General features: G+C 37.8%; 1 protein-coding gene across 3 annotated transcripts; it reads right to left on the bottom strand.

The window, feature by feature from the left end:
• Positions 1 to 333: 333 nt before the first annotated feature.
• LOC101739925 (anoctamin-5) lies at positions 334 to 22,984 on the bottom strand. Of its 3 annotated transcripts, none has more exons than XM_038016127.2 (20): positions 22,894 to 22,984; positions 21,320 to 21,478; positions 21,003 to 21,211; positions 17,803 to 17,916; positions 16,842 to 16,944; positions 14,876 to 14,959; positions 13,042 to 13,178; positions 12,237 to 12,412; positions 12,056 to 12,143; positions 10,131 to 10,257; positions 9,393 to 9,551; positions 8,500 to 8,643; positions 6,775 to 6,941; positions 5,737 to 5,855; positions 4,588 to 4,675; positions 4,056 to 4,173; positions 2,434 to 2,547; positions 1,706 to 1,784; positions 1,246 to 1,345; positions 334 to 542 (listed from the first exon to the last, which is right to left on the bottom strand). In XM_038016127.2, exons 1-20 carry the CDS (start codon positions 22,903 to 22,905, stop codon positions 512 to 514), a joined length of 2,328 nt encoding a protein of 775 aa, XP_037872055.1. In that variant the 5' UTR covers positions 22,906 to 22,984; the 3' UTR covers positions 334 to 511. The 3 variants fall into 3 exon arrangements, with proteins under 3 accessions (XP_037872055.1, XP_037872054.1, XP_037872056.1); XM_038016126.2 differs by having other exon boundaries at positions 1,254 to 1,345; XM_038016128.2 differs by lacking the exon at positions 2,434 to 2,547 and having other exon boundaries at positions 1,254 to 1,345.
• Positions 22,985 to 24,209: the final 1,225 nt, after the last annotated feature.

The raw sequence follows: 24,209 nt of genomic DNA, 5'->3' as shown, positions 1-24,209 counted from the left end.
GTAATGAAAAAGAAAACACATCATAAAATACATTAAAAATTACTTCATTAAGACAGCATTATTTCCGTAACTTGTACTTTTGTATGTACTATGTACTTTTCCTAAATCTTGACATGGCTGGGCCGATTTCAATGAAATTTTAAAGGAAATCTTTAAATTGGCCGAGCGAGTGAATCTGTGAATTTTGGTAGCCATCGAATTCAATTCAATCCATAGATCGACTACCAAAGCGGACTGGATATGACTAGTTAGCTAATAAAAAGGTTAATTTTAAGATTTAATATTAAACTTAATGTAGTTTAGTAGTTTTGTGAAATAAATAAAATTACGGTATATTTTATCAAATTTTATTTTATTAACATTAGAAATCACAACAAAAACAAATATTTAAAAAATCAAATTGTTTGATTTGGTTCCTTTTTGATTTGTCGAATATAGCACTGCTCTTTGATTCTTTTTTCAATGGCCACAGTTTCGGTGACTGCTTTAGAATCTCTGTTGATGACGAAAACTATTGCCGACACCAATATAATGGCAATATGCTGTAAATTTAGTAGTAATATATTATTCAGGAAGCAAATAACGCTGTCGATCTAAAGACATCGCGACTAAGTTTTAGTTTTATAGTATCACTGCTTTTCCAAACTGCTTTTCAAACCGTAACACAAGCAGTAATAGCTACCTACTACCTACCTAGATCCTACCCGTACCGGATTTACAACAACACCGCCAATTCAGCAAATTTATTAATTTTGTTTTGCATTTTCGTGAAAGGTGTTAAATACGTTTTTACCAAGAAAAAATCAGTACTTGTCTGCGGCTTTAGAACTCCCGCACAACCGTACGCATCTCGCGATACTATAACTACACCGGTCGTCGTACTTATAAGGCCACAGAGACTTCAAAACCCGTAATTTTCAAGAATAAATAAATGGATAAGTAACTACTTTGAGCTATCATGAAACCCCATCGCAATTAAAACATTACATATAAGAATAATAGTCGGGAAATAAAATGCAACTTGGCTCTGTCATAAAACAAAACTTAATCTTATAATGATAGTTACAATTCGTATTTAATTTAATTTAATTTTTCTGCAACATACACGTCATATTAAACGAATAATTAAATTCTATATGTATTCGCCATTATAAATCTCGCGTTGTTCCTAACTTAATTTTTATATTACTGATCGTGTAGCGCTGAAATATATTATAATATTTTGGAATCTAAAGAAATTAATACTTTGTAACCTGAAACAAAATCAGCTTTTGCATCACAGTATTTTTAGATCTACTTTCGTATATCAAAGGTGTCATCTTCCCTTTGTACATTTGTTTTCGTCCTGTAATTAAAAATTTAAAATATTTCGTCCTTAATGCTTCTTTGTATGTTTGTCTTATGTATAAGTACATTCCTAAGTAATTCATATTGTGGCGTAATTCGGTACAGTCATTAGCACATTAGGGAAAGTGTGTGTGATATCGACATCAAAGTCATCAAGTAGCATTTCAATAGAAGCAATAGCGTAGCATAGTCGCCTTTTCAGAATGGGGAAATCACGGTTCAAAGGCAAATTGTCATAATATGGAAGCTCCGCCAGATGATAATGGAAATAGATACAGAGATTTGTTTATGTAAAATATGAAAATCCGGGTAGGTGCCTGAGATATCGATAAATCCAAACAGAAAAAAAGTAACTCACCGGGAAAAATACATTTTTTTGGTTTAAAACCTTTATATTTTTTGTAGGCCTTAGCCACGATCGCATTCTTAGTGAAATCCTGCGAAAGAACGAACGAACTGCTATGTATAAATCAATATATAAATAAATACTCCTGTATAAATAAATGCCCTTATGGTGCACTCAGCATAAAAACTTTTGTTTTATCCGCGATTGTAATTTCATTATACTCTTGTGAGTCCACACGGGTAGGTACCACCACCCTGCCTATTTCTGCCGTGAAGCAGTAATGCGTTTAGGTTTGAAGGGTGGGGCAGCCGTTGTAACTATACTGAGACCTTTATCTCAAGGTGGGTGGCGCATTTACGTTGTATATGTCTATGGGCTCCAGTAACCACTTAACACCAGGCGGGCTGAGAGCTCGTTCACCCATCTAAGCAATAAAAAAAAAACTTATATTGCAGTTTCAGCATTTTTACTTAGTTTATTTTATTTTCCAACTTTAAAAGTCAATCAATATTCATACTTCGTGCAACACAGTTCTCCAACTGAGAATTTGGGAGTCAATCAGTGCCGTAACGAAATGTAAATTAATTTTTTTTAAAGAACAAGTAGTAAAGTGTAGATTACTTTAAAAAAAAGACAAACAGGCTGGGGGTTCTTTACAGAACGATAACATACGAGCTGAAGAACGTTTCCAACAAACAATAAATACCGGAATCGTAAATACGTAAACAATGGAAACGAACCGACACGTCGAACAGTGTTGAATGAAACGAAACCCAATCAGTATTGTATTGATAACCGAACCATTCGTAGAATTCCGCTTGGGCCGTTCTCGTGTTCAGCACCATCATAAGAACCTTCAAAAAGGAACGCAACCATGTAAAAGCACGAGTAATTAATTACCTATGGCATTAAATAATACCTTTTTATTTTTATTGCTTAGATGGATGGACAAGCTCACGGCCCACCTGGTGTTAAGTGGTTACTGGAGCCCATAGACATCTACAACGTAAATCCGCCATCTACCTTGAGATATAAGGTCTAAGGTCTCAAGTATAGTTAGTTACAACGGCTACCCCACCCTTCAAACCGAAACGCATTACTGTTTCACGGCAGAAATATACGATTTATACGATTTAATCTCGCATCTACTATTGTCATTACACGCATTATTTCCGTTTCGTGGAAAGTAAAATAATAAGCCTTGGTCTGGTGCTGCGGCGGGTCGAAATGCGCCCCCAACGATATTCATTCACTGGTGGTAGGACCTCTTGTGAGTTCGCACGGGTAGGTACCACCACCCTACCTATTTCTGCCGTGAAGCAGTAATGCGTTTCGGTTTGAAGGGTGAGGGAACCCGTTGTAACTGTCTCAAGGTGGGTGGCGGCATTTACGTTGTAGATGTCTATGGGCTCCGGTAACCACTTAACACCAGGTGAGCTGTGAGCTCGTCCACACATCTATGAAATAAAGCAATTAAAAATTTCCACCAGTGCGTGGCAGGTTTTTCTCGACGCACCATCACTAGGGTAAATTAAAATGCTATAACTTTGCGAAAACAAACTGTACACAATTTATAGAATATAATTATCGGTGTCGAACTATTACAAACACCTGAAATAATCGGTTTGCACGAGCGAGACGCACAAAGTTTTCTTCGTCCCTCCCAAGTTATAAGTACCGCGGCTGGCCGATATGGGCCTGTCACGCAGTGAAGGTGTTAACCCGTAAATGTAATTTTCTTGAATTATGTCCACGACTCGTGAAAACCAAAAATAAAAGATCTACCTATTAAGAATTTAGAATTTACATGGGAAAGAATGGTAGGTGCATATTGTTAAAATCAGTAAGCCGCGCCTAGTCTTTGAGAGCCAGCTAATAAAATTACTATATTATCAATTAAATACAGATAACGTGGATCAAGCAGAATTCCTCAGGCATATGTCAAATTTTATTTACAGGCTTCTATAATCTTTTTTTTTATTTTTGTATTGCCCTTGTAGGCAGACGAGCATATGGCCCACCTGATGGTGAGTGGTTACCGTCGCCCATGGACTTCAGCAATGCCAGGGGCAGAGCCAAGGCGCTGCCTAACTCTATATACATATCTTATCTCTTCTATACACATACTTCTAGGTCGTATATAACTAACTATCTTCCTAAGAAATTCCTCATTTCAAATTAGCATCCAGAATAATCTGCATTTTTATCAACGTCCTAGGTACTTAAGCGAAATCTACAATTGGGTTATTTCTTGTTTCATCATATCCGTATGCTACAGTTAAGAACAATAGTTATTATTTTAATTTTAAAGTATAAAATCCTGCAAAATTAACAGTATAAAATTAAATAATAATATAAGTACATTTGAAATAACAGACGCGAAAGCAATCGCTGTTATAATATTCCGCCAGTTAACTATTCCCAAACTGTCGTGTAATAACGGGCGTCGGCTTCCCAACAGAAAGTACCACGAATTATATCTGTGAAACAATTGAACTATTCAATTATTCTTCAAACTAGAATGTAGACTAGAAGTAAAAAGAAATATAGCACCTATCGAAGAATAATGAAGTAAATGATGGAAAAAGGCCAAAGTCAGTATCGCGTAGCTGTATTACTTTATTAGTACACTATTATCATCCTTTTGGGTCAATAGGCTCGAAGCATACAAATTGGTGAAATAATCAGACTTTAAGTGTTATTGTGCAAGTGGTCTAAGCATGTCTACTGTTGTAGACAAATACTCATGATACGTACATTCATGAATATTAAGCCTCAAATTAGATCACGGTCATTGTTTTTTAGTTAAATCAGTTTGAAGATTGTCAAAATACACCATCAAATGCTTAAAAAAAATATACATATGCTCTTAGCGACATTTTGAATAAACTTACCTCATTTTCAGCACGTTTCCAATCAAAATTATAATTGGGGCGAGTGGAAAAGCACCAACAAATAGTACACTCATGGCAAATTGAATAGCTGATTCAAAAGACAAAATTTTATTATTAGAAATTATGCGGTTTCAAATTTGTTTTATTCCTACTTATTCGCTGGTAGCATAAGAGGCTATTCCAGCTACGCGCAAAGGGCAAGGGAACTCACGGGCTCAACCTGAGAGAATTGCTAACATTATCCCTAGCAAGAGCACAGCTTCTACCACCGCATTGGAATCGCGACCCACTGAGAAGATCCGTCAAGAATCTCAGTGGGTTGTATCTGTGGGATTACTGCACGACGAACTCTTACGGTGTAGCGGTGACCGGTGCTTGGAGAGCCTAAAAACACCGAGAGCTAATCGAGAGGAACCGATAAGACATGTTTAAGAAGACGACGACTTTGCGTTATCCTGTCGTCTAAGTCAGTTAGGTAATTAGAGGGTTATCGTGTCACGCCGCTTTTTCGAATAACCTTTTTAATAGTAAATACCCTAAGTTAATTGTATTATTTATTTAATTTATTTGTTTAGATTACAACTCTTGATCGGCAATGACATAAAGCACTAATTAAGTACTCTACACGCTTTATTATTTAGATATCGTAACCTTAAGAGATGAAGTCGAACTTAATCACCGGTTATGTGCACTGATATGCCATTCAATTCTTCTTCTTTCTTCTTCAACCTGTAACTTCCCAATACTACACTTACTGGGTACACGATTTCCGGGCGTGTTTTTTCAGCGTGTTGTGTCCAGGATTTAAGTAGTCACCAAAGCACAGGCTATAGGGATCCATGAGCGACTGTGAACACTCACCATGACCTAGGCTATATCAAAGTCTATGAAGGCAATAAAAAGGAAATAAAATTCTTTGCATATCCGAACGGGGAGGGACCTACAAGTGTAAGTTTCTACAGTGTTAATTTTTGATAGGAAAAAATGGGGATGTAAGCAGTAGGAATAATTCGAAATGACCGAAATATTACGCTTTACGAAATAGTACTTAACCGTTCGCTTAAACTCTGATATTATCATCTAACATCCTCTGACCTGAAAAATATGTTTAAATTTGATAATAGGTAAGATTAAAAAAAAATAACTAACCAAGATCCTTAAATTGGTTAATGTAAAACTGTTCGCTAATGTTGTTTAATATGTATTCTCTTTCCCAGCATGGTACATTAGCATTGGTTGTTCTAGTTTTATTGTAGTCCGTCCTACACCTATTATTGCAAAATTTCATTGAAAAATTACTGTACTGAAATCGCATTCTTCGATTTCAATTGCTAAAAATGAAACCCCTATCATTTGGTCCAGTTCGTTTGGTCAACATAACTAATATACTCTAGGACCACTGGACACGGTACCAATAAAAGCAGCTACTGCCTATAAATGACGAAATCACGGCAGGAAATTAATTGGAGAGCATAGATGCGAAATGGAAGGATTAATTCTTTTTTACGAAGAATTCGATCAACACAAGGATTTTTTTTTAAAAGCAGACGATAAGTGAATAAGTTTATGTCGAATTCATCGGGAGCACGCCGGTAAAAGCATTAAGGGGTAAGTAAGCAAAATTAATTTCGTTACTTGATTTTAGCTAGCTTGACTAGCAAGCTTATTGCCCATTTAGCGTTAAATTGTGCCGGAACTGCTAATGAACATTAGTTACGTACAAACATATTCTATTAGAAAAAATAGTATATCGGATTTTAACACTGGCTTAGTCTCATCGCTCGATACAACCAAACCAGGCGTCTTCTCCTTTAGGCCAGAGTATCTCAAAGCTCTTTCATTTAGAGTTATACTCCAATAATAGCAATAAATGTCACAAATAGGGACCTAACCATCCGAGCTTAGTATATATACGTGCAACCAACATCTATATTCAGGAGGGAATGACTATTTGGTTTTATTTTTGGCTTAATACGCGACATTTATCTTTATAAATTAAAGACGCATTTTATTTGATATTGGCATCAACAGTTCAATGTTTTAATTTTAAACTTTAAATGGCTCTCCTGTAAAGTTGTCCCCGAAAAAATGTAAAGTTGTAATTGTAAAGTTGTTCTGCAAAAATGTCCCTTAAACGATATAGCCTTTCACCCCTCGATATCACCAATTGATATAAGATCTACTTACCTAAATAAAGACGAGAGACCACTAAAGACGATGCTCTTGAACAACACATTGACGATAAGCAACACGCACATTTCGTTAACGCAAGTAAACACACCGCAATTCATAACACCGACGCCCGCAATCGAATTCCACATCTCGATATCATACGGAAACGTATAAAATCTTCCCTGTAGAAATGAAATAGGAAATTTAAATTCAATTTCTATAAATTGGACTTGCAATAGCTAGAGCGTGTAGCTGTAGCGTTTAGCTGTAGCGTGGAGCTGTAGCGTGTAGCTGTAGCGTGTAGTTGTAGCGTGTAGCTGTAGCGTGTAGCTGTAGCGTGTAACTGTAGCGCGTAGCTGTAGCGTGTAGCTGTAGCGTGTAGCTGTAGCGTGTAGCTGTAGCGTGTAGCTGTAGCGTGTAGCTGTAGCGTGTAGCTGTAGCGTGTAGCTGTAGCGTTTAGCTGCAGCGTGTAGCTGTAGCGTGTAGCTGTAGCGTGTAGCTGTAGCGTGTAGCTGTAGCGTGTAGCTGTAGCGTGTAACTGTAGCGCGTAGCTGTAGCGTGTAGATGTAGCGTGTAGCTGTAGGTGTAGCTGTTAATGAGAATATTGGATGTTCATCAAATTGAACTTAGAAATTTAGTATACGATTGAAATCGTAATGCCGTATCGTATGCCTTAAAATATATATTTTTTTCTCTTTTATAGACGTGTGAATGTATTAAGTAGCTACTCTAGACATCACTGCGTGTATTTTGCCGCGGACGTTGAGACGTGAGGTCGAATTCTTGATTGTATTCCGTAGCGGCTATCCTATCCTGGCTTACAGGAATTCATGACTATCCAGTGATTTCACAATTCTCTAAATTGTTTTCATTAATGATGATGATCTTTCGATCGTGGAAGTTGTTCGTAAAAACGTGTAAAGTACATATTCCCTCAGAAAAAATGCCACTCGCCTGTTTTTTTTTTCTTTTTTCCTACCTAAGCTGCTAGCCTTGAGAGGCTATTTCAGCGTAACCTTAACTAGTAGGTGAGCTCACGGGGCTCAAACCTGACGACGTTGCTAACACGAACCCTAGCAAGAGCCGTGCTTCGCAGAATATACCACCTCAGAAGATCCAGCGAGAAACTCAGTGGGCTGTGTCTGTGGGTTAATTTACTCGTCGAGCTCTTCGTCGCAAGCGACGGGTTCGACGAGAGCGATGACCGGTGCTTGAGGTACCTAAAAGCACCGTTAGTGGATCGGGAGGATCCGAAATGACGTGTTTTGAGTGACGTCGACTTTCCCGCCTGCGCGATTTGAATGCCGGTATAGTCACATCGGTAGATACGAGTGCATCGAATGGATCTTTGATGATCATGACGACTTTTTTTTTTATTCCTTAGATGAGTGGACGAGCTCACAGCCCACCTTGTGTTAAGTGGTAACTGGAGCCCATAGACATCTACAACGTAAATGCGCCACGCACCTTGAGATATAAGTTCTAAGGTCTCAGTATAGTTACAACGGCTGCGCCACCCTTCAAACCGAAACGCATTACTCCTTCACGGCTGAAATAGGCAGGGAGGTGGTACCTACCCGTGCGGACTCACAAGAGGTCCTACCACCAGTAATCACAAGAGATCCTACCACCAGTAAAGTACGACTTTTATAGTTCTTAACATTACATTACACTATTAAACTGATTATTATACAAAATAAACACATAGCTATTTATTTACTCCGGTAAAAAGGCACGTACTTTAACAAAACCAAGAAAGATGAAATACGAAAAATTAAAAGCGAACGTCGATCCAAATTGCTTTTCAATCAAAGATTTTTCGTAACTGTCTTGCGTTTTATGATTCTCAAATGAAACGATTACATATGACAGCTTTTCCATAATCTGCGAATTTATTTATTTATTTTATTAGGCTCACAATACACATCACAAGCTAAAGATACATAAAAAACACAAATAAAAAGAAATCTGGCTTGCAACATAAGTTATGTGCGCACGACAAAACAAGACATGACAAGTGCTGAATTTGTATAACAACGTTCCTTACAATTACGACAAAACAACACGATAACGAAAACTAATCTAACGTATAATGTAAGGAAAAAATATATATATTCACAATATAATACATTAAACAATTATATTAACCTACCTATTAATAACGTTATATATATAATAAATATTATTTTAATATTTATTATTTCAAGAGTCTTCTTAAATACGTTATATGTATCAAAGCATGGCGTAGTCTAGCCACACACTATTGCCCAGATCAACGAACATTAATGATAATATGAATCGATTAAAATTTCGAGACATATTCTTATTTTTAGGTACAATAAAATTCAATAAAATCCGCAAAAATAGCATACCATAATAAGTAGTATATTATTATCGCAGGGGTATCTAACATCAAAAATCATCATGCAATTTCCAATTTAATATTAAAAAAGCAACCGAGCTCAAAACTTATTTCAAACACATAATTAAAATTGCTTTTACAGTATAATCTCGCATTTTTTCTTGGAGTTACATTATTTCTGACGTTTTAAATAAATAACAGTTTTCGTGGCCACGAATTGCAACTACGTGGAACGTTAAGTTTTTTTTTATTTATTCCTGTACGTACATACCTTTTCAAAAACCACATTAACGAAAACGTAGATCAAAGAAAATATTGCAAGACCAGCAAAATGCGCATAATTAGGATCTTTAATTTCTGCTTTCACTTTGTGTATGATCCGAAATTGTAAATTGGCCCAGTATAAAGTCATCGGGAAAATTACAGCAAGCTAAAAATACACAACGTTATCATATTATATTATCCTTTACTCATTTCTGTTGCATTGCTTTATTATTATTATTATTCATACTCCCATAATATAATATGTATTACGAACACACAATATATGATGAAGTGTGATTATATTATACATATAAGCGTGGTAAACAGCTAAAACAAATCAATATCTATGCATATATTTTTTATTTATTGCTTAGAAGGGTGGACTAGCTCACAGCCCACCTGGTGCTAAGTGGTTACTGGAGCCCATAGACATCTACAACGTAAATGCGCCACCCACCTTGAGATAAAAGTTATAAAGTATATCAAGTATAGTTACAACGGCTGCCCCACCCTTCAAACCGAAACGCATTACTGCTTCACGGCAGAAATAGGCAGGGTGGTGGACCCACAAGAGGCCCTAGATTTAGATTAGATTATTTTAATAATCTGTGCTGTAAACAATGAATTAGAGTGAAAATTATTTCTTTTGTGTATTTTTTATTACGTATTATACGCGTAGCAGCCATAATGATTCTCCTTCTGTTAACTGTGTTAGCTAATAATTAAATAGAGTGAGTTTACTCACGAGCGCAAAAACCACAGCTAAAGATTTTATAATATTGAATATCTTTGTAAACACACTGTCGTAATTTTTCAATATTCCTGTCACTTTTGATCTCTTGATGGTCTTGAAGTTAGCTTTATGGTCGGGTCTGTTGTGGAACAAAAAATAATAGAAATAAAAACAATTTGCTATCAATGTATCATAAATACTTAGTCTGGCCATAAATAATGTTACAATTAAAAATAAACAAAATATTACATTTGAATTTGGAATCTGTCATTTTTATATGATTTCTCATTGAGTTTTCTCATTTTGGCGCCAATATATTGTACAATATTTTGCGATATTAAAATGGAGTGGGGTTATAAAGAGAACCGAATCGCTGTGATTGCATTAGACAAAGTAGGTATGGAGCCAAAGCAATTTTTAAAACTCTCCATACGCTTCGTATTAGTAAAATGTTTGTGTACCGGGCTATCAATAGGTGCAATGAGACCTCCTCTGTTTGTGACAGAAAAAGATCTGGCCGTCCACGTAGTGTTCGTACGAAAATGGTGGTCAAAGCAGTAAAGGAAAGAATTCGAAGAAATCCTGTCCGAAAGCAAAGATTTTATCTCGGGAGATGAAGATAGCACCTAGAACCATGTCGCGTATTTTAAAAGATGACTTAGGACTTGCAGCATATAAGAGACGTACTGGTCATTTCTTAACAGATAATTTAAAAGAGAATAGGGTGGTAAAATCGAAACAACTACTGAAGCGGTACGCAAAAGGAGGTCATAGAAAAATTTTGTTTACGGATGAGAATTTGTTTACAATTGAGCAACATTTTAACAAACAAAATGACCGTATTTATGCGCAAAGCTCTAAGGAAGCTTCCCAATTAGTCGACAGAGTGCAATGTGGGCACTATCCGACTTCAGTGATGGTTTGGTGGGGTATTAGCTATGAAGGAGTGACTGGGCCATACTTTTGTGAAAAAGGTATTAAAACATCGGCACAAGTGTATCAAGATACCATTCTTGAGAAGGTAGTGAAGCTCCTTAACAACACCATGTTCAATAATCAAGAATGGTCCTTCCAGTAAGACTCGGCACCAGGTTATAAAGCTCGGTCTACGCAGTCTTGGTTGGAAACGAACGTTTCGGACTTCATCAGAGCTGAAGACTAGCCGTCGTCTAGTCCTGATCTTAATTCGCTGGATTATGATTTATGGTCAGTTTTAGAGAGTACGGCTTGCTCTAAGCGCCATGATAATTTGGAGTCCTTAAAACAATCCGTACGATTGGCAGTGAACATTTTTCCCATGGAAAGAGTGCGTGCTTCTATTAATAACTGGCCTCAACGTTTAAAGGACTGTATTGCAGCCAATGAAGACCACTTCGAATAAGCTTTTTATACTTTAAATTGTTTTATATTTATGTATTAAACTAACACACTGTAAAAGTAATAAATTTTATTTGCCATAGAATTTTTTTTGTTTTCCTTTGTAACAGTATTTATGGCCCGACTAAGTGTATTGGATGCAAGAGAATCATTGCTGAAACAGAAACATGCAAAAACAATATAGTAATGTAAAAAATATAATTTTATTTTAATAAGATTAGAGTAGAGTATCTACGCGGAGGAGAATATTAAGTCGAAACAACGCAACAATTATTATTATAAAAATAATTCTGCATCAACAACGTGTCTTACACGCCCGATGAAAGGTTTGTCCTAAGAAAGATAGCGTATTAACTGAATTAAGAATTATTTACTGGCAGGCTTATTAACTTGATGCAGAATTAATTTTTTTAATGATTGTTGACGCTGTTCCGACCTTCTATTCTTCTCCTGCGTTGTGTATAGATACCGCAATACCAAGCCGAGAAAAAAAAAATTAATACCAGCGACAATTCGCTCGCACCCAACATATCTACGGTACAAGTTACCTTATTAGTTACCTTAATATACTTGTACTACCACAGTCACTTTCCCACAACCATGATAGATAGTGCTCTCTCCTTTTCCACACAAAAATAAAAATTATTCCTGCAAATCATTAGAATCTAGTATCATTATAAAATACAAACAGTCACATGGAATGTTGTAATGAATGTAAAAGTTTTGGAAGACGTTACCTACCCCAAATCATAATGAAAATATAATAATTAATCATATACGGAGATTCTAACATGAAGCCCAATGTAACTTCTTTGCAATGATCAGTCACTCTAGTAAATGGACATATGTTAAAATCACGACAATTCGGACACATATACGAATTCTTATAACTTCCGACATTCAGGCAAAATGTATTCCTGAAAAGCGATAAAATTAAAAACGTCTTAATGTATCAGAAAATATTACGGTGTCATTACAATGCGTTCAGCAATTTCTGATGAACACGTGTATGAGCGATTCGCTCCATCAAAATAGGAAAGCGCGGAAAAAAAAGGAACGTTCTAAAAGTTATTCAAGTCATAGCCTTTAAATATTGGCCATAGATGTCAACGCCCTCTTTAAGTCAAATAGGATTGTTAAATGCTCAACGTCCTAAAAAGATGCAGTACTCGCACGATTTCATGTTACTAGATCCTTATTGTGCTACACTGACCCTTAAGTACAATAGCACTGTAACAACTGTAGCACTGTGTATTGGTGGTAGGACCTCTTGTGAGTCCGCGCGGGTAGGTACCACCGCTTTACCTATTTCTGCCGTGAAGCAGTAATGTGTTTCGGTCTGAAGGGTAGAGCAGCCGTTGTAACTATACTGAGATCTTAGAACTTATATCTCAAGGCGGGTGGCGCATTTACGTTGTAGATGTCTATGGGCTCCAGTAACCACTTAACACGAGGTGGGCTGTGAATCCACCCAACTAAGAAATAAAAAAAATTAAAAAAAAATAAGACACACGATTTTAAAAAAATATATTTAAGTGATGCTCACTCGACGCCCCGTCTTTTGTACAGTGCAGTCTTCAAATTTAACTCCTTGAATGCTTCATAAATCATTACAATACCAGCTCCGCAACTTAAGAGCAGGAAACGATTAAACAATTCGCAAAAGGCGAAATAAAACGCTATCTACAAACAAACAAAAAATACGGACATCTTTAATTAAGTACAGTAGCTTAAATCTAAACCTTTTTACCGAAAACGCAAAATAATAAATCATCATTATCCTGCCCTTCTCCCAGTCACCTGGGGTCGGCGCAACATGTTTTCTCCTTCCATACTCTTCTATCATACACCATTTCTTCGCTCACTCCCCTCTTATAGTAACCGGCAAACTTCTTGAGCAAATGACCTTGACTGCGCAGAACCGAATTTTAGATCACTTTGGTGGTGAGGGTGAGGCGCGACGGCAGGGGAAATCGTATCGAGCGCGTTATTGGTAGATCAGTCGAACCTTGCGTCCCGCACCGCGCCCTCTTTCCGCTTGCTCCCAAAAGTACGCTTGCGTACAGTAAAAAGTCTATCGTTATTAATTGTTAAGTTATTTGTTATAATTGCTTGTTGACTTTGTTGCCATTGCTATATGTTGAGTGTTTGTTGATTTTTTATAAAAAATACACTATGCCGCGACAAACTGGTGTAGTATTCAAAACAAAGGGTAGAAAAATTGTGTACGACGTATATTGCTTTGGAACCAAGAAAAACATCAGTGAGTACTGTTAGGTGCATTATTAACGAAGCTAAAGGCTCTGGCTTGCTCGCCGTGTTTCGGACTCCGGGTAAGAAAAGATCAGGGAAGAAGAAAGTTACCGGAATGGAAAGTTTCGTTCAATCTGTAATAAAAAGATGTAATCATAATAACTACATAACAAGCAGCGAAACTCCGTATCGTAGAAAGGCTTCGAAAAATTTAAAGAAGATATAAATTTTAATGGCTCGGAATGAAGCTTACGACGAATTATGAAAGAGCTAGGCTTCAGATGCAAAAAAAAAACAGAAAGTAATCGGAAGCTGGTAATTGAAAAAAGTAACATTCGATTATTACGAATCGAATATCTTCAAAAAATAATTAATTATAGACAAAAAAGAAGACCGAACCGACCGAGTTGTAAACTACACCGATGAGCCCTATGTCGACTCATCACGATGATAGCGACTCGGGTGATGAAAACAGTGATGATGATGATGGTCAAGATTATGATAACGAAAAAAAATTACAAATACCTACCAGCTTCGCTTCAACTGAACGAAGACCTGGCAACAGCTCTAGTTTTGACTTAATAGAAGGAATATCTATTTTACCCCAAGATTAAATTATTACAATTATTAACCTATATTTTTGTTGATATTCTAATAAATATATAAATAAATACATAATATGTTGATTTTAATAATTTAATAGCATTATGACGCAGAGTAAATAATGTTTTTGCACGTGAGTGTACCATGCGCGAACTTACCCCCACTACGTCGACAAATGCTCAAGAAGTTTGCCGGCTATTATACCCATATCGTCTTTCACACATTCTATCCATTTCTTCTTGGGTCTACCTCTTCCTCTATATCCTTCCACATTCATAGTTAACACTCTCTTACCAACCTCATTTTCATTTCGTCTCATCACATGTCCATACCACCCCAAACGCGCACTCCTCAGCTTCTCTGTCACAGGTGCCACAAAATAATAAATGTTTGTAAATAATACGCAATTTTAAAAAGCATACAAATTAATACAAACAGCGTAAGTGCCAGGAGCTCTCATAAAAACACTAGGCTTTTGTACTTCGTAATACATAACCAATTTTTTTATTTATAATTTTACCTACTTTTTCACCGAAATATTCTTGGAGTAGGCTAAGAGGTTGTGCCTTCAGAAGAGCATCAGCTCCTATCCAATTTGTGTATAAGATCTGAAATTTAAGATTTTTTGTATTTTAACCTATTTGCCAAGGAAGCTTAGTATCTTAGATATCATAACTAGTCAGGTCATAAGTATTGTCACACAGTAAAAACTTTTCTTTTAGAATGCTGGCCACAAAAAAGTTTATTGAATTCGAATTTCGAACTGTTCATGAAAATAAAAATGTATACTTTTAGAATTTTACTCATTTTTAAATATGGAGTGGACGCTTAAAGAAGACCGTGTTGCAGTTATAGCGTTGCATCGTTGTGGTTACGCGCCAATTAAAATTTTTAACATACTGAAAAATTGAATATAATCAAAAGATTATCGTTTATCGTACCATCAAACGATACAATGAAGACTCTAGTGTAGATGACAGGTCAAGAAGTGGTCGCCCTCGTTCTGTTAGGACTCCAGCAGTGATAAAAGCTGTGAAGGCGCGAATTCAAAGAAATCCCAAACGTAAGCAGAAACTGTTGGCCCTTCAGATGGGGTTAAGCAGAACCACGGTGAATAGGGTGTTAAATGAAGACTTAGGGCTTCGGGCATGTCGAAGAAAAACAGGACATCGTTTGAATACTCGTCTAATGGATCTGAGACTGAAGAGATGCCGCGCTTTGTTGACGCGGTACGTGGGAAAAAAATATCGGGAAATTCTTTTTTCGGAGGAAAAAATTTTTACCGTAGAAGAGAGCTACAACAAACAAAATGATAAGGTGTACGCACACAGTAGTGAAGAAGCGAGCAACCGTATTCCGCGTGTCCAACGAGGTCATTTTCCATCCTCGCTCATGGTATGGTTGGGAGTTTCTTATTGGGGCTTAACAGAGGTACATTTTGTGAGAAAGGTATAAAAACGAATGCAGTTGTGTATCAAAATACAGTCCTGACGAACCTTGTGGAACCTGTTTCTCATACCATGTTCAATTACAGGCACTGGGTATTCCAACAAGATTCGGCGCCAGCTCATAGAGCGAAGAGCACACAAGACTGGCTGGCGGCGCGTGAAATCGACTTCATCCGGCACGAAGACTGGCCCTCCTCCAGTCCAGATTTGAATCCGTTAGATTACAAGATATGGCAACACTTGGAGGAAAAGGCGTGCTCAAAGCCTCATCTCAATTTGGAGTCACTCAAGACATCCTTGATTAAGGCAGCCACCGATATTGACATGGACCTCGTTCGTGCTGCGATAGACGACTGGCCGCGCAGATTGAAGGCCTATATTCAAAATCACGGAGGTCATTTTGAATAAACTTTAGGGTCATAAGATGTTTTGTTAAGTTCATTTTGATATATGAATGGTCACATAATGAATAAACTTGTTTCTATTATTTTACATTAAACATGTGACAGAATTTATGACCTGACTAAGTATAACTAGTACTACCCGGTCACGCACCATTATTACTATCGCTAATGTTTTAGATAGGCAGTACACCAATTTGTTGAAAATACTTGGCTGCCATCTAATTAACGCACTATAACGAAAAACCAACAACAACTGAAGTTTCAAATCAATCGGATAACCCACTTGTAAAATAAATAGATTACGCATAGCACACACGAATTCTGATGTTGTGTAATTTAAAAGAAAAACTATTATTAAACACCAAAAAATGTTACGTATTTCTGTAAACTTTATTTAAATCGTATTCTAATCTAAAGGAGTTTTGTTGACATTGGATCATTCCCATGAGTGACACCAAGTGTAACTATACTCGAGACCTTAGAACTTATATCTCAAGGTGGGTGGCGCATTTACGTTGTGGATGTCTATGGGTTCCAGTAACCAGTTAACACCAGGTGGGCTGTGAGTTCGTCCACCCATCTAAGCAATAAAAAAAAACAAGAAGTTTAATTTTTTTCCAAGCATTAAGTACCAGTACCTGTCTTACGTTTACTACATTCGCAACGTCTTGTTTCGGTAAAAAAAAATATGGTCCATCATGTAGAGCATATGCGTCGATGATCAAATTACGTTTTAATAATCTGTGTAAAATAAAAAATAAATAAAAACTGAACTTAAAATGAATGAAACAAAATGTCAAATTAAAATAACGCTATGGATTAATCGCAAGGCGCTTTGGCTTACGCAATAGTGACGTCAACGTCTTCAATATGTACGGTAACAGGAAATTAAAAATCTTATAATATTTCTTCATTAAAATTCGAAACATATTTTACTTTTGTTTTTGTAGATCGATTGTTTTATCGATCGATCTTACAATACTCGTAGTATTAACCTAACCTTTTACGTAGATGCCACAAAACGCGACTAAAGATTTCCGGTAACTACTCAACAGGGGGGACCTAGAGCTCTGTCAACCAACGAAGCAATATTAATAAAACATTGCGTAAATAAATTAATTAGTTAAGTGGAAAGAATGATTCTGGAAACCGACTATAGGCTATTGTTCTTCGGAATTCGCGAGTCTAAGATGTAATGCAATACTTTTACTGTTTAATCTCGCGTTTTTATTGCTATTATATTGTTACCGACCGACGCCGACACTTCAAATACCTTACAATTTTCGTAGTAAATTAAGTGGGCTTAATCGTCCTTCTGGCATTGCTAACCAAAGGTTTTTTTTTTATTTGTTGCCCTTGCAGACGAGCATACGGCCCACCCGATGGAGAGTGGTTACCGTCGCCCATGGACTTCAGCAATGCCAGGGGCAGAGCCAGGCCGCTGCCTGGTTATAATAATCTGACAGACATCGAACATCTTTCGATGCACATTTTTTTATATTATATAATGTACGACAGAGTGACACTTAAGCTTATGAAACGATTGACGTCCACGTGAACGATTTTTATACAACTAAAATTTTAAAGTGTAAAACTAACCTCTCCAAACCTACATAGTTCTCATTATTCCCGAAAGGCAAAGCAAGAAATATCCTGTATACAATTTGGCTTCGTTCTAAAGTAGAATAGTTTTTTGGATTCGGATATTGGTTTCTACAAACAGAAATTTAAAAAGATCTTTTAGTATCAAGAGTTTTAAGGCAGAAGGTACTAGGCTGCACTAAAAGTATCGGGAATGGAATATTTCCACTGTTCCTGTCATATTAAAATCTTTTTAATTGAAAACTCCTTGGTTTTAAAAATCGAATACCATTTAATTATTTTAAAAAAGATTCTCGGTCTTGTCACGAGGTTTTGTCAAACTTGTTTAGTCGTTGAGAAAATGGAATTGACTTGAGAAAATTTAAGAGCGATGATTTATTATGACTTTCGAAGTGGTTTAACACAAAAACAGTGTGTTGACCGGATGATTTCTGCATTTGGTGATGAAGCCCCATCCAAAACCACAATTTATCGCTGGTTTGCTGAGTTTCAACGTAGACGTGTCAAGCTCAGTGATGATCCCCGTCAAGGTCGTCCAAAAACTGCAGTCACGCAAGAAAACGTTGATGCTGTGCGTAAGCTGATTGAGGAAGATCGACATGTGACATACCGCGAAATTCAGGCAACTTGAGACATTGGCATGAGTCAAATACAAATATTTTTTTTTTTTTTTATGATTGAAGGGTTACTGGTGGCCCGGAGGCCTTTCCAGTTTCACCAGGATAGGTGGGCGAGCAAAAGCTCAGCCAGGAGGGGTGGGATTTGCTAACAGCTACCCGAGCGCCTCCGAAGGAGACCTAACAACTCAAGAGTAGCTGCTTCGCGAATGAATCTACTACCGGATCGGAATCGCGACCCGCTGAGAAGATCCGGCGAGAAACTCAGCGAGCTGATTCATGGGTTAGGTTGCACGGCGAACTCTTTGTCGAGTTCGACGAGTACGGTTACCGAGGTCCCTAAGCCTGCTCCTAGAGCTGAAGGCGTCTAGTGCAAAGGTTATTGGATCTGATGGATCCGTAAGGACGTGTCTAGGGCGTCGACGGTGACTGGCTCCTGCATGATCAGGATTCGGGGAGTAGTCAGCGGCGGCTACGATAAGGCGATTATCATGACGCATAGCCTTATCGAAGTACCGTTCCGACGCTGACTTCATGTATTTCTGTATAGATTCGAGGCCCAGGTCGTCGTGTAGGTCAACGTTCCTCACGAACCACGGAGCTCCGACGGCTAACCTGCAAAAACGGGATTGTAGAGATTGAAGGGTGTCTATGTGTGTGCGGGCCGCGTGAGCGAACACCACACTCGCGTAAGTCATGACGGGCCTTATGCAAGTTTTGTAAAGTGTCACCTTGTTCCGAAGGGACATTTTACTCCGCTTACAGATCATGGGGTAGAGTCTACCGAGAATAAACGCGGCACGGTCACGGACTGATTTTATATGCGGGCGGAATGTCATCGATGCATCCAGGGTAACGCCCAGGTACTTGACCTTCCTGGCCCAGGGTATGGATTGACTAAAGAGAGTAATCGGGGGTGTGAGATTCCTCCTCCTAATACGGGAGGAAATCCGTGTGGAGTACAAATAATCTTGCATGAACAATTAGGTGTAAAAAAGTTGTTTTCCCGATGGATACCGCATTCGCTCTGTGAAGAGCGAAAAGCGGCTCGCGTTACTTGGTGCGTCAGAACTCTCGAAATATTCCACGCAGGATCCTCAAATGCTGTATACAACATTGTATCAGGTGACGAATCCTGGATATACGCGTACGAACCCGAAACAAAAAACCAGTCACGAGTTTGGGTGTTCGAAAATGAGTTAAAGCCAACAAAAATTGTTCGTTCACGGAGTGTTGCAAAAAAAAATGTGGCCACGTTTGTCTCCAAAACCGGCCATGTTACGACTATTCCTCTTGAGGGACAAAGAACGGTTAATGCAGAATGGTATGCTAGCATTTGTTTGCCACAGGTCCGTAAAGAGAACTGCAACCGCCGCATCATCCTCCATCACGACAATGCGAGTTCTCACACCGCGCACAGAACAAAAAAGTTTTTAGAGCAAGAAAACATAGAATTATTAGACCATCCGCCGTACAGCCCCGACCTAAGCCCTAATGATTTCTATACTTTCCCTAAAATAAAGAATAAATTGCGTGGACAGAGATTTTCATCACCTGAAGAAGCTGTGGACGCCTACAAAACGGCTATTTTGGAGACCCCAACTTCCGAATGGAATGGTTGCTTCAATGATTGGTTCCATCGTATGGAAAAATGTGTCAAATTTCGCGGGGAATACTTCGAAAAGCAATAAATACATTTTTAAATAGTAATGTTGTGTCACTTCGTTAATTCCCGAAATTTTCAGTGCCGCCCTCGTAATTAATAGCAAAATCCCATTTTTTTCGCATTGATTGTCGAGAAAGACGATCAAAAGATAAACTGGATAATGGACAGAAACGTTATTTAAATATATACGAGAACACCTTGGTCATATTAGCTGGTGGTAGGATGTAGGTACTTTTCTCCCACAGAAAGGTACAAACGTCATGCCTATTTCTATTGCCAAAGCCATGCATCCCGGTTTAAACGGTGGTTCAGTCGTCATATAATTATGATTTTGATCTCATGTTTTAAGAATAGGCGGTGGCATTTATGTGAGGTTTATTGTTTCTCGTAATTAGTGAAAAAACAGGTGTATAAACAATTTGCAACTAGTATAAACCACGACTATCTAGGCCCAAACTATGGGAACCCGATATACTTATTTATATAAGTTTAAAGAAATACACATATCGATATTGAACATAGACATAAATACTTGTACATCACACGTATTTTTTTATTGCTTATATGAGTGGACGATCTCACATCCCACCTGATGTTAAGTTACTGGAGTCCATAGACATCTACAACGTAAATGCACCACCCACCTCGAGATATAAGTTCTAAGGTCTCAGTATAGTTACAACGGCTGCCCCGCCCTTCAAACCGAAACGCATTACTGCTTCACGGCAGAAATAGCTGGGGTGGTGGTACCTACCCGTGCGGACTCGTAAGAGGTCCTACCACCAGTAGGTATGTTTGTCTGATTTGGGAAACAAATCCACGATCCTTGAAACAGCAGTCTAGAGGCGCAAACTACGGTGCCACCGATCAGTATATTTATAATTTTAACAATGGACTAAAAATCATATATTTACCGCACCAACTTGATCCATTCTCTTTCGCGTCTGTTAAAAAAGAAAGGCATTATCATTTTAAAATATTTCATGAACGAATTCTCAGCGTTTATGAAATCAACATGACTGTCTTTGAAATGTCTTTGAATACTGAAAATTTCTGCGTATTGTCGTATTAATGAGTCCGGTGCATGGACTTTTGCAAAAATTAAGTCTCTATGTCGTTTCATCTGAAATTAAAATAAACGTCTTATTAGTTATATATTTTATGATCGATGTTTAAATTTTTTTGCAAATTACTCATTTGATTAACGGTAAGCAATAGATTTGGGTTTTACCGTTCCATGCTCCATCTCTATTTCGAGACCAAGCTTCAAAGCGTTCAGGAGAAAAGTATTAGTGATGCCCTCAATTTGCGAATTTCCATCATCGCGTAATACCAAAACTAAATCTATACGCCTGACGCCGTCCGCAAAATATCCAGTAAAAACTTTGGGCTGAAAATAATCAATCTCAATAATTAATGCTAAAAATAAAAATCACTCTCTTTCGGGTCTACTGCACGTTCAGCTTTTGAACCGGACATGCGCAGGGTCGTACAGCGCGCTCCGAGCTTAATTTTACAACAATTTACATATTTTATGGGATTATAGGGATGCTTTCCTAGGTGACAAAATAAAAACATACTTTAGGTATAGTTGTAATAAGGTCTCTTTATATCAGGTATAAGGTCTATAAATGTTTATTATTATTATTATTATTATTTTACTTTTTTATTAATTCATTTGACGACGCGTTTACAAAAGATATTCGGTTGGATATCGTATATTGGAATCCTTTTTATCAATGTGTATGTACCGCCGATTAGATCCGCAAATAAAGAAATCTTTAGCCGTGAATGTAGGAATTGGGTCGCATTTTTTTAAACCGAGAGTAGGTAGTGAAAACGCGAATGAAGAAAGCCGGAGTAGAGTTTTACTATATGTGAATCGCTGCACTGCTGTTTCTCATGGGATAGTACGAAGCTGAGTCACAATGTGGCTCAAAATATATTTATTTTTAATTAAGTAGTGTTATATATTGTAACCTAGTTTTTAAGTTGTATTAAATCCAATGAGTCCTGCTTACTTGAATAAATAAAAAAGAAAAACAAAGATTATTTTTTATTAGCTATGTAAGAAGCAATTTCTGTAACTTAGTCGATTCCATTTTTTATTGCGTACATAATACAGTCAGCCTTCGTGGTGTAAAGTGCTTACTAGAGTAGTAGTTACCATTGAAAACAAAACGCATTACTACTTTACGACAGAAATAGTCAGGATGGTGGCGTCTACATATGCGGGCTTACGATACGCCCTACTACCAGTAAATGCCGCACGTGGGGATCGCAGTACCTACACTAGTATAATATTTAGATATAGCTGTCTGTTATTCTCTGGTAAATCTCTCAGCCGCCTTTTATCGGGGAAAGAAGAGGTGGTGCTATTTAGGCCGTCATCACACACCCAAATCTATGTTGCCTATGAATAGTCAATAGAAAATATCTTGTCTTCTTCAGAGCTTTAAATATTTGTCTGGACCTTCATTTCACAATACATAGCTTAGTACCGAAAATATACCTTTGTATTTAATGGGCATCCACTTCTATTTATTTACCTCTGAGGCTTTTGATGCCTTTTTCAGATAGCAACGCAACGGCGAACTCTAAGGATTACAATCTGCGCATTTTCGTCGTGAACTGACTATGCGTCCCAATATGAGAGGCGGGAAAGTCATTATTTCAAATTTTGACTTCGATCTCGTGTTTCAAGTTTTAACACAGTACATATTAAAATTATCGTATTGACGGGCTCTAGCTTACGACAATAAAAAAATAACTAAAAACCTCTCGAAATAATTTGCTGTTAATTACCTTGTTTTCCATTTACGATAATTAAAATTTATTTACAATCAATGAGCAGATTGTCACCGATGACAATGATGACAGCAATAAAAAATAAGCATTGACAGAAAAACACAGACAAACCAGTGGTCCTGTTAATATGAAGGTTATTATTATACGGCGTATTTGCGCAGACATTTGTTTTTGTTGCATTGACGGGTGAATGATTTCACGATCCAGCTGGTCTAAGTGCTTACCGGAACCCTTGCAGATCATCACGTGAATACCACAACCTGCCACGAGACATGAGATCTAAATATTTTTTTCTTCGATTGGTGGACGAACTCACAGGTCACCTGGTGTTAAGTGGTTTCTAGAGCCCATAGATAGCTACAACGTATATGCGCCACCCACCTTGAGATATAAGTTATAAGGTCTCAGTATAGTTACAACGGCTGCCCCGCCCTTCAAGTCGAAACGCAATTACTGTTTCGTGGCAGGAATAGGCAGCGTGGTGGTACCTACCTGTGCGGACTCACAAGAGGTCCTACCACCAGTAATTACGCAAATTATAGTTTTGCGGATTTGATTTTTATTACACGGTATTATTAATTCACCGTAGAAGTCAACCGTGAAAATTCGTTAATTATGTATTACTACGTATTAAATCTCAATTGTTTTATTTAGTATAACACATGTACAGCCTTCAAAACGATACGCATTTTTGAGATTTTCTTGCGGAAATAAGCAGGGCAGTGGTATCAACCCATCCTCACTCACAAGACGACGCACCCTCAGTATTGTTGACGTATCCTATGATTTACAAGCCAAGTAAATTGTCTCTTCGTAATAAGGTGACACTCTACAAAACTTTCATACGCCCCGCCATGACCTATGCAAGTATAGCGTGTCGCTCACGCGGCCCCCACTAACTTGAAACCCCTTCAAGTCATTCAATCCCGTTTTTGCAGGATATCCGTAAGAGCACCATAGTTCTTAAGGAATGTCAGTAAGTATTTACAGTCGGCATCATTGCGCCACTTTGAGACGGCGGCATAACATTAAAACCCTCTTGTCGTGGCCACCGAAAATTTCATACCCGATCCTGTGTACCGAATGGTAAACAGTGGACGTCGCCCTAAACACGTAATTACAGATCCTCCCGATCCATTAACGGTGTTTTTAGGTACCTCAAGCACCGGTCACCGTCCTCGCCGAACTCGACGCTTGCCACGGAGAGCTCGACAAGTAAATTAACCCATAGACACAGCCTACTGAGTTTCTCGCTGGATCTTCTCAGTGGGTCACGTTTCCGATCCAGTGGTTGATTCTGCGAAGCACTGCTC

The sequence above is a fragment of the Bombyx mori genome, chromosome 15 (genome assembly GCF_030269925.1).
Source record: "Bombyx mori chromosome 15, ASM3026992v2".
Taxonomy (NCBI): domain Eukaryota; kingdom Metazoa; phylum Arthropoda; class Insecta; order Lepidoptera; family Bombycidae; genus Bombyx; species Bombyx mori.
This window is presented reverse-complemented; position numbering and strand designations above follow the sequence as displayed.

Coding starts and splice junctions, on each gene's coding strand:
- LOC101739925 (XM_038016126.2), bottom strand. Junction 16,945..17,802: donor AACTATGTAGGTTTGGAGAG/GTTAGTTTTACA, acceptor TATTTTACACAG/ATTATTAAAACGTAATTTGA. Junction 6,942..8,499: donor TCTTTCTTGGTTTTGTTAAA/GTACGTGCCTTT, acceptor TCATTTCTACAG/GGAAGATTTTATACGTTTCC.